Source organism: Thunnus maccoyii, chromosome 13 (assembly GCF_910596095.1).
Source record: "Thunnus maccoyii chromosome 13, fThuMac1.1, whole genome shotgun sequence".
Taxonomy (NCBI): domain Eukaryota; kingdom Metazoa; phylum Chordata; class Actinopteri; order Scombriformes; family Scombridae; genus Thunnus; species Thunnus maccoyii.
Window position 1 is genome coordinate 1759466 of NC_056545.1, and position 11534 is coordinate 1770999.

The 11534-nt window shown below is 37.6% G+C and overlaps 2 protein-coding genes across 2 annotated transcripts; both read right to left on the bottom strand.

Annotated features, from left to right (window-relative positions):
• Nucleotides 1-166: 166 nt before the first annotated feature.
• LOC121909803 lies at nt 167-5728 on the bottom strand. The gene is made up of 8 exons (XM_042430526.1): nt 5244-5728; nt 4299-4590; nt 3248-3304; nt 2586-2614; nt 2042-2062; nt 1509-1934; nt 1086-1316; nt 167-851 (listed from the first exon to the last, which is right to left on the bottom strand). Exons 2-8 carry the CDS (start codon nt 4588-4590, stop codon nt 597-599), a joined length of 1311 nt encoding a protein of 436 aa, XP_042286460.1. The 5' UTR covers nt 5244-5728; the 3' UTR covers nt 167-596.
• A 478-nt stretch (nt 5729-6206) lies between these two features.
• LOC121910485 lies at nt 6207-10969 on the bottom strand. The gene is made up of 6 exons (XM_042431717.1): nt 10666-10969; nt 10000-10074; nt 8993-9021; nt 8700-8720; nt 8177-8599; nt 6207-8073 (listed from the first exon to the last, which is right to left on the bottom strand). The coding sequence occupies exons 1-6, from the start codon at nt 10967-10969 to the stop codon at nt 7810-7812; spliced, it is 1116 nt and encodes a 371-aa protein (XP_042287651.1). The 3' UTR covers nt 6207-7809.
• Between the last annotated feature and the right edge of the window lie 565 nt (nt 10970-11534).

Here is an 11534-nt window from a genome sequence, read left to right on the forward strand (position 1 = left end):
CAATAACTTCTTTAAAAAGTCAGTGACATTTCTCCACTTGTAGTTTTAACAACCAGCCACAAACAAACCAAATTACATCTTCTCACAATAACTGTTAATCACATTTTCATTTCTCTTCATTCCAAGATAAACATTTCAGAACTGTGAGAGTCGCATAAATACAATAAACATTACCAATTTATTTTCTTTGCTGAATTCAGTGTGCTTCCACACTTTATTAACATATGATAATACAGTAAAGATGTTTATGTACAGGAGACAGAAATCGATACTGACATTTTGAAAACATTCATAAAAATGTACCAACAGCTTTTTTACAACACGACAAAAAACATTAAAACATCAACAACAAAATGAGAGAACGGGTGAAGGAAATGTATTTCTGTACAGTAAAATTATACAAACTATTATGAAACTATTATATCCCTCTTAGTTCAGATAATGGATGTAATAAGAGAACAAATCACCAAAGTGCTCAGTCAAAGCTGATTAAAAACCATACTTCAATTTACCATAGCCATCAGATAATAGTCAGCATACCTGCTCGTGGTACTGGCCCAACTGCTAATTAATGTTTTATGTTTTGTTTATGTTTATCAGATTTTTGTGATGTACTTCATTTTATTAATTTTACTTCCTTGTATTTCTACATCTGCTAAGAATGGCATTTTATCAAGAAGACTTTTTCTAAAATCAATCGAGTCAAACTCGCTCGCCAGAAGTTGAGAAGCTACAACAAATGTTTTTATCTGCCCGTTGATCACTGCGTCCAGGAACGTCTGCGTCTGCGTATCGGTGCTTTCGATCGCCTGAATCTGAATTCTGACTGTCTGGACAGGAGCCCTTTCAATCTGCACAAAGACACATCAATATTCATAGTTAAAGGTAGAACATGCTGAGAAATACATTAAAAACATGCAGTAGTTAACAGCTTATGGATTTTACAGGGATAAATGGTAATATCATATCCAGAACCTTGTAATTCTACTGAAGACTAAACAAGTATATCTGACTTGTGACTTGGAAAGAAAAACAAGAATATTACATTAACATCAGATCTCTTAAAGCAGGTGGATAGAAACTACCGTAAAAATTCTGGTGAATCCAGTAGAGTTCAGCGACACGGTATCATGGTAGTGACTGGTCTTCACGTTGGTCACTTTGATGACGTCTCCAACTGATATTTCTTTGCTTTGCTCGGTGTTTCCTCCCCACATGCAGATGCTGATGGAGTCTGTGTCATCTTCTAGGTGGAATTCTTGCGTCTTTGTCGTCCTCTGTTGGGACGTCACCTCAGTTTCTTTAACGGGATAAATCTGAACAAACCAACAGCAGAAACAAGATTGGAAAAAGCCCACATATACTGTATATTTGGTTTTTGTTTTGTTTTACAAATTTTACGAGATTTGGTGACAAGAAGATAAATGTAGAAAATCATTAGAATGATCCTTTAAGTACACAGTAGTTAAGCATCCTGGTGACTAGTAAGTTCTCTAATTTAAACTCACCTCTGTAACAGTTCCTTCAACACTCACTCCATACTTCTCAGGATATGTTTTGGCTTTTGCGACTGAGCAAACTGGACTCTGGATACAAATGAGCTTCCGAGCTTCCTTCTCTAGCTCTGCTGGAACTTCAACAGCATGTGTTTCTGGCACTTTGCTCTTTTTGATAACTTTCACACCATTCTTGTCTATAATTAGCTTTCTGAACAAGTAGGATCTCTCTTCATTGATTTCTTGATAGCGATGTTTTCCATAAACCGTCACTTCAATGAATCCTGTGTCATCAGCAACTGACACATAAAAGAAAGCGTTTTCCTTATCATCCTGTTTTTTATATGTGTGCAGCCCTGATTTCTGCATAACTTTCCCAACAATGGCCTCTGTGTCAAGAAGTTGACCGCTGGCTTTCAGATCACGGATGGTTTTTCTCTATAAAGGAGAGAAAAAATCTCCATGTAAGCAACATAAATACAAACATAAATGTCTGAATGAATCAGTATGAAGTCAAAAGTTGTGAGCAGTGAAAGAAAACGTACCCATGTCTGGTTGTTTCTCTCCTGGAAAACAAACATTTCATTAATGCTCAGTTACTAATAATGCAGAAGCTAAACAGTTTTTATATTTTAAAACATTTTACTGACATTCTACTTGTGATTGTATTTATGGTTCATAATTTCCATCTGATCAGAATAGGAATACATGAAACATCGGTGGCCAATTAATAAGCAAATTAAATGACTGTTATTGTTCCAACCGTTGAATTGCAAACGATAATTACGTCCAATAATGTGGAGCCGCTTCTGAATGGAGATCGGTTCTAACTGATAACTGTATCTGTATCTTGAAGAAACGAAGAAATGAAAAACACATTTTCAGAGCTCTAATCCTGTGTCCCTGTGTTAATTATTCATTTATCTCTACAGTACATTTTTCAAAGACAGGATTCTTGAGTATTTTTACATCCCTTAAATCCCTCATGTCTAGAACAGAGCCAGTGGGAATGCTGTATTAGACATATTTTAATAAATAAGATACTTCATGATGTACCATAAATCATGAAGTTTACTTCATAACTCTTACCGTGTCAGGTTGGCTGTTCTTCAGTTGATCTTTAAAAGAAGAAACAAACATCAGTCAGTGTTTCCTCTGTGCTGTGGAGCTTTAGATTGTTTTGCTCTCATTTCATTAACCAGAAAACTTCACATGACAAACCAGAGCACTGAGTTTTTCTTGGCATTATTCTGGCCATTTATTCACATTTGTTTTATTGTTATTGGTCTAGTGTATTATATTTCTATTTAAATACGAAAGTACACTACATTATATAACTGCCTTCCATGTTTTACATGGGGTTTTTACATTCATAAAGTCAGTTTACATCAAGGCCACACTAAGGAATCTTATATCTGACTATTATGACTATGGACATCAGTGCCATGAAAAGAAAAATCACTATGCAGGGGCGCTGAGCCATTTACAGATCTCAGATATTTACTTGTTGGGCAGTATGTTATTAAAGATGATAGAAGTGATGGATCACACTATGAAAATAAGACCCAGGTTGAGATAAACCTGAGTTTTCCTTTGATGATAATAGCTGGGCAATTACAGTATCTACCCAGGGTCTACCCAGATCTGCCAACATGACAAACCAGAAGTAGAGGACAAAAGAAATCAGGTAATTAAATCAAAGTAAACCGGCTGCGCTTCATCTCACAGCTGGTCTGTGTGTGTTAACCTACCTGCTGAAGACTTTTGCTCCTCATGCTCTGGATCACCAGCATATTTCCTCTTTTTCCCTGAAAATTTAATTTGAAAATGTAAATTTAAACACCTTCTTTAGTTCCATGTTTAGTTCCATGTCACCCTTCTTCTTAAATTCTTCTATGACAACTCAGCCAACTTCATTATCCTCCGGTTTTTGGTTATGTATCCCTCATTTCCCAGATGGAGTCAATCTTTTGGGATTCTCTCATTTGGCATTTTTTCAGAAATAATTAAGCCTGTTTTACTTTTACTGTGCTGACATGTCTTTAACAGACAGTGATGTAAGAGAAACAGTCTCAAGTCAAACTAGAACAACCTATTAAAAGGTTAAGACATTTTATTGCGCTTGAAGTTGAACTGAAATCACATTTAGTTATCCCTGATTACAGTCTAAAATAATGTCAACAAGTTTTTTTTTAATTCATTCATAATTGTCAATAGTCTTTTATTATTAAAAAGGAAGAAAAAATGTCTTTGGGGGGAAAAAATGGTTTAATCTGCTGATAACTTTCTCGATTAATCGTTTAGTCAATGAAATGTCAGAAAATATTGATGCCCGTTATAATTAAGTTAAGTTAGTCAGTCCGAGGCGACGTCTTCAGATTCCTTGTTTTTTTCCAACCAACAACTTAAAACCCAACAATATTTGTGTTAATATTCTATATTACGAAGAAGAGCAACAACTCCTCATAGTTTTGGCTGAAACCAAAGAATGTTTGACTTTTACATTTGAAAAGTGACTTAAACCATTAATGGATTGTTAAAATATTTGATTAGTTTTCTCCTGATCAGCTAATCAACTAATCATTGCAGCTCTATATGTGTCTGGTTCCTCAGATGTGTCTCATCTAAATAAAACCTGAAGAGGTGAATATTTCAACAATGTTAAAGATTGTTTAAAGATTAGTTTTCACTCTGACATCCTCTGTGATTCAATGTAGTTAAAAATGAAACACTAACATCCAACAGAGATAAATACTTATTAGACAAAACCAAAAATTAAAAACCTTAATTATATGAACTCACCCGTTTTGTCTTTTTCACGTTTGTTCTTCAGTTTGCCCACAAAGGGGCGCAGCAGGTCCTGGACTGCAGAGTCCCTCCTCGGTATCCGCTCCATTGCTTCTTTGATTTCTGAAATGGACTCTTTTACTCCGTAGTGCTCAATGATTATTTGAGGCATCTCTTCTCTGGACTTCCTCCGACTTTGAGGGATTTTTGACAAGTATTCCAGCAGTATATTGTACTGATCCTCCTTCAGCTCCTGGAGTATGAAGGTCAGGGCTGATTTCCAGTCTTTCTCTGAAATCTTTGGCATCTAACACACAGTGAAACATGTGAATAGCCTCAAATTAAAGTTGGCACTTTAACCTTGTAGCCAAAGTGCTGCAGTACAGAGTTAATAGAGAGTTTATTCTGGTCTGTCACTATCTTAAAATAGCTATTTTTAGTTTGATATTTATTGGGTAAGCAGCCATTTATTACACATATCTCTGGTATTGTGTGCATTGCATCCAAACATAATTAGATTTTTTTTTCATCACTAAAAGCACTTTGTTAACACTGATTTCTGATTTCACCAGAGCAAATAGTCAGAAAACAGACTTCAGAGCAGTAGGTTCACATAATAAAACATACTGATAAACACACAGCAGACAGTCATCTATGGGACAAACAGTCCTTTCCAGATAACTACACACAAACAATGAACCATGGTTACCTTTCAGTTACTGTACAGGACACATTAATCTTATAAAACAGATCATAACTATAATCATTTCAGTCATGTTAAAACAGGAACACAAACAGCCAGAACATGAAGCTAATCTGTCGGGCTATTCACCTAGCTTTCTTCCAACCTGGTTAGTTTAGTGTTTGTCTAGGAGTTAATGTGATTAAGGATCTCCCCTCACAGTAGATTCATTTTTCAAAAGTAATAAACATCATGTTTTTAAAAATATTAATACTCACTTTGTCCTTTTTCTTCAACCACAGCCGGACTGTTTCCTTCTTTGAGATCTGTAAGCTGTTGACTGTTTAAGTTGCTCTCAGTGGCGGGAAGAAGTTAACCTGCCGCGCCAAAACGGTCTGTTACCATGGACCAATCACAATGTTTCTTTACAGTAATTTGAGCATTCACCCGCCCAAATTCCAGCATCCAATCACAATCAATGTTTAACCCGCCCGAATTCAACAGTCAAACCCACAGTGGGTGGGATTAAACGCTGCAGCCCGGTATATTCATGGATGTATAACAAGAGCTCTTATAATACATCCATGGGCATATTTGGGTAACTTCCGGGTCGAAAGCCCCTGCGTTACGTGCATACAATTTAATGGCGCGAAGCAAACGGGGGCGAGGAACGACTGTGATAAATTCTCAACTGAAGAGAAAATTGCTCAGTCTTGTTGTGTATGGTGGTGTCAAGTAACGAGACAGAGAGGAGGCGGGTTCGGGTTTGTCAGTGTGTGTGTGTGTGTGTGTCTGTGTGTGTGTGTGTGTGTGTGTGTGTGTGTGTGTGTGTGTAACTTGTCCCACAGTCTCAGAGTTCAATCCACTCGTCCGTTTTGTTTCCCCCACAACCCCGAATCACTTTAGTTCAATCCAGTTTAATGAACATAAAAGAAAGACAAGTCAAAAGTCCGTTCCGGGTTTTACCGCCGATCCCCCTCAAAACAAGACAAAGCAAAGACGCAGCACATAAAACAAGCCCAGCAGAAACGTCAGATAGGTCGGACCACCGTGTTTAATGATATGTCTTTGAACGTTACAGTTACAGCTGAAAATGGTAACAGAAATAAACAAGTTTGATGATCTGCCGCCAGTTGTTTACCCGGAAGTGACTGTTGTAGTTAGCGTGACGTCAAGGTGATTATATCCATGGAGGCTACCGCTTCCGTGGTACTGACGTCACACAGGTGGTAACGTTAAATCGCTAAACTCTGTATTCAGACATAATCTGCACCAGTATCAGAGAATCTGAGCACTTTGAACAATTGAGATTCACTTAGTCAGTGTAGCTAACAGATGCTTCATCAATTTCAATTCAGTCTTCAATTTAATGACCTTTATTGGCATGAAAAGGTTCTTATATGGGCAAAGTAAACAAATATTAACAATAATAATAGTAATAACCACATTAGTTATACATAATTAATAAAGACAACAGTTACAACAATAATAATAATTACAAATGTATGCCTATATGTACAATCACAAACCCGAATAAATAGGGCATTGTAACTCAAATATGACCATCAATCAACAAGCAAGCAAACAAACAACAGTCAATATGAACACAAAGAACAACCAGTATGTAATCTAGTGGCGTTTCACTCGGTGTCCCTCAGGTTGTGGCAAGAGGTCAGATATTAAGCTGCCAAAATGCAGCAATTTTGTTTTTCACCTAATAGATATTTAAATTGGTTCCTTTCTGATTATGTTGCAAATTCTTGATATTTGTGTTGAATTTTGGTGAAGAATAATGTTCTAATTTCTGCATATTTGTTGTAGTGTAGCAAAAACCTGTAACTGTGTCTGCACTGTTCTCTGTGTACACAGTCTGTCCTGACTGCGTCCACTGAGTCAGCGTCTGTCTCATCACACTGGTCACACTGGTCAGATATTCTGCCACTGTGTACTGTCAGTTTAGGGCCAAGTAACACTCCATTTTACTTTGAGTTTTTGTGGTGTCTTTCCGATAAGAGATGTATTTTTCTTTTTGTCTTGTTATAATTTGGTTGGGCACGTTGACTGTAGGGCTGCTGGAGATTAGGGAACTGAGTCTCTTTTCCTGGTTCATCTCTGGTGGAATGTTTGAGGGTCGCTTGTTTTTAAGTGATTGTAGAGTCTGATGGCTCTTTTTTCAGTTTTAATCTGGAGGGGTTATTGGCCCAATTCTGCTCAGCTGACATTATTTGTTGGTTTTATTATATATCCACATTACTGATGATTATTCATAAAAAATCTCATTGTGTAAATATTTTGTGAACGCACCAACAGTCATCCCGTCAATATTGTTGCAATATCGATAGAAGTATTTTGTCAAAAAATATCATGATATTAGATTTTATACATATCACCGAGCCCTACTTTCAATTACACAAAACACACAAAACACAGAACCAAACTAGAAAATACATACAAAAAATGTACAAACACAAAGATTGATGCAATAAAATGACTATAAAACTCAACCTAGATCACTCATAACTACACCAGACTGCTTAATTTATGGTGGATTAAAAGTTTTATAGTTAGAAGGAAATGGCATCAACACACCATTTCTATTAGATGGCCACCTATTTGTGAAGAACACATCTGTTCTGGTCCAATAGGCTGAAGGAATTAAGAATTCACATTAAATTGGCAGCAGCTACCTTGACGGAAGAGTGTTCTATCAAAAACTACTAGTGATTTTTTGTCACTGATTATGATATCAAGAAGCTCCTCATTCAACCAACAAACTGAGCAACAAACAACTCATTTGTGTCTTAAGAGAAAAACTAAAATATCCCAAAATGACATTAGCATCAGTCAAACAGTGTGCAGCATGTTGGCAGCAGCTACCTTGTAAATTCTGGTGAAATCGGTTGAGTTCAGCGAGACGGTTTCATAGTAGTGATTGGTCCTCACGTTGGTCACTCTGACAAAGTCTCCATCTGATATTTCCCTGAGTTGTTTGGTGTCTTTGCCCCACAAGGTGATCCTGATGGAATCTTTGCCATCATTAAGATGGAAATCTTGCTTCTCTTTCTTCCTCTGTTGGTTCTTCATGTTGACGAGTTCGACGGGACCAATCTGTAAAAAACAACAACAATGGAAACAATCCAACAAGTTCCAGATAGGCCAACTCTCAGCACTTTTCACCATTAGTATTGCTGAATGTCTTATGGAATCTCACCTCTGTCACAGTTCCTTCAACACTCACTGCTGTCTTGTCTGCATACTCTTTGGCCTTTGTTATACTGCAAACTGGCTTCTGGTGATCAATGAGCCTCTCAGCTTCCACCTCCAGCTCCTCAGGGACGTCAATGGGACTCGTTCTTGTCACTTTGCTCTGTTTGGTAACTTTCATGACATTTTCTTCCATGATTACATTTTTGAACAAGTAGCAGCTCCCCTCCTGGATATCTTGATGGCGATCTTCTCCGTACACCATCACTTTAATGCAGGATGTCTCATCACTGACTCCCAGATAAAAGAAAAACTTTTTCTCCTTTTGTTTGGTTCGGTATGTGTGCAGAGCAGATTTCTGTACAACTTTCCCAGTTATGACTTTGTTACCCAGGTCACCGCTGGTCAGTACATCTTTGATGGTTTTTCTCTGGACACAAAAGGAGACAAAGAAATCTCCCTCAGACAACATAAATGCAAAGATGAATGTCTGAATAAATCAGTACAAAGTCTCAAAGAAATGCACTCACCCATGTTGGAATCTTTCTCTCCTGGAAAATTAACATATGCTTACGTCAATATTGTGGCGAAACACAAGAAAAGAATAAAGGCATCTTTTTGCTGGAGTCCTGCATTATCTGATCTCACTGAAATGAATGAAGGGGCTGCGTTTTGTAACTTAGGGCTGCTTTCTGTCTGAACACAGCCTAGAAACTCAACGATACAATTGCTGTGAGCATAACTCACTCATTTACTACATTTACAACAAAGACAACAGGGCATCGATATATCAAAGTGACTGTATTTTTTATTTTACTCTTACCTTGTCAGGTTGGCTGCTCTTCAATTGATCTTTAAAAGAAGAAACAAACAGGGTCAGGGTTAGGGTAACCCCACAGTCAGTCAGTTTGACACTGATGCCTTCCTCTGTGCAGCAGAGCTCTTGTTTGTTTTGGTCTCATTTCATTAACCAGCAGAAGTCAAGAGATCTGATATGTATCTTGGACCTAAACCATTCAGTAAATTATGAACAAGTAGTAGTATTTTGAAGTCAGTTCTTCGAGAAACTGGTAATCAGTGTTGTGATCTGAAAACTGGAGTTATATATATATAAGTATTTTTTAATTAGTGTATTTGGTTTATTTGAAAGATGTTGAGTATGATTTATGGTATTTCAGACTGCTCTTCATACAGTCTTCATCTGAAAACTGTTTGTCCTAAAATGCACAATCAGCTTGCATTTGGGTCGTTCTGGTAATTTTGCCAAAGATGTAATTTTTTTCTAATGTATAGCACCAGTCAAATGTCTGGACACACCTTCCTGTTCTCTTGAATGAGAAAATGTGTTTATATTTATATATCTAACTTTTCTGTCTTGTTTTTCCTCTCATATTATTCGTAATGTGTCTGAATTTATTGTGCTATTTCTCTATTCTCTGTGACCGACTGAACCTTGGTGTTCCAGATAATGTATTCGTCTACTTTTGGTGGGTCTGCCACTGTTAATGATGATTAAAACTGTTTACCATGGCAACACATGATGACAGGATGGACTCCACAATCGTCATCATGTGATGTAGGGCAGTAATGTAATGAGACGTTCCCATGTCAGTTTCTTTCATACTTGTATGTAATATGTTTGTTTTCTGATCGGCCTACTGACGAGAAATGAATCAACCCATCAACTTGATCGATGTGCAGGGCCACAAACACAATTGTTGAGATTTGGAGGGTGTACATGTCAGCTCATCTGCTATCTACCGTTACCCAAAACACTCTTCTCCACGTACGTTTGCAGAGATGTTTACATGTATCTTTTGAGAAGCCTACCTTTGGTTTCAGCCAACGTTGTCATCGTCACCCTCTGGTTTTTGGTTGTTTCCTCCCTGTTTTCCTTCATGGAGTCTATCGGAACAATCAAACAAACATATTTTCTCATTTAGCATTTTAGAGTACAGGCCAGACCTATTCCAGTGGCACTTTTTGTCTGTGGAGAGATGTGCTGTTTATGTAGGACTGCAACTAATGATTAGAATATACTGAATCTTTTTGTCTATAAAATATCAGAACATGGTGAAAAATGACAATTTCCCAGGATCAAAGGTGATGTCTTCAGATGTCTTGTTATATCTGAACTGTCCAAAACCCAAATATATTCAGTTTACTGTCATGTATGACAGAGAAAAGCATTAAATCATCACATTTGAGAAGCTGAAAACAGGTTTTTTGGCATTTTTGATATAATAAGTAGTTCTGGTTTTCCACCATACTTTCTTTAGATGGTTTGATAGTGATACAGGTATTAAATGTCATTTTATATGATATTAAAAAGGTCTTAAAATCTTAAACGTAACTTGGTGAACCTGCAGAAACCCTGGTCTGTGCTGCTGCCTCCTGTTTCACAGACAATGCACTGACCATAAAAGCCTCTGTGCACGCTCATAGCAGGCGTCTGCGGAGGCCTCACATAAACAACTAATAAGTGTGTGAACTCACCTCTGTTCTCTTCTTCATGTTTGTTGCTCAGTTTGTCCACAAAGGGGCGCAGCAGGTCCTGGACTGCAGAGTCCTTCCTCGGTATCAGATCCATTGCTTCATTGATTGCAAAGATGGACTCATCTACTCCTAAGTGCTGGATGATTATTTGGGGCATCTCCTCTCTGGACGTGCCAGTCTTCACACTTTTAGGGATTTTGTCAAAACAATAACAAAACAGCATCTTGTTGTATTCTGACTTATCCAGCTCCTCCAGGATGGAGGTCAGGGCTGTTTTCCATTTTTTCTCTAAAATGTTTGACATCTCTGACAAACAGAGACAAGAGACAGAAAAATGAGAAAAATAAGACAGACAGAATGATTAATTGGGGCATTTCCTCTCTGGACTCGCCGGTCTTCACACTTTTAGGGATTTTGTCAAAACAAACCAACACTTGATTTCACAGCAGAATATTATCAGGCATAATTAAATATAGTAAAACATACTGATAAACACACGGCTGACAGTCATCTACAGATAACTCCACACAAACAATGAACCATGTGTACCCTAAATTACTGCACAGGACACATTAATCCAGTACAACAGATCACAGCTATAATCATTTCACTCGTGTTAAAACAAGAACACAACCAACATACCTGCCAACACTCCCAATTTTCATGGGAGTTTCTCTATTTTTAACCCTTTCTCCCGCTGTGCTCCCGACTGGTAATTACTGCCGTTAATCTCCTAATTTCATAGTTTTTCCTTTTCGTTATCACAACCTGTTTCTGGTACTGTACAGCATGTGTGTGCAGCTACTCCCTGCAGACAGTCCTTCATCCTGTCCTCCGCCCTCCACTGCTGATATGACTCACTGTCTGCA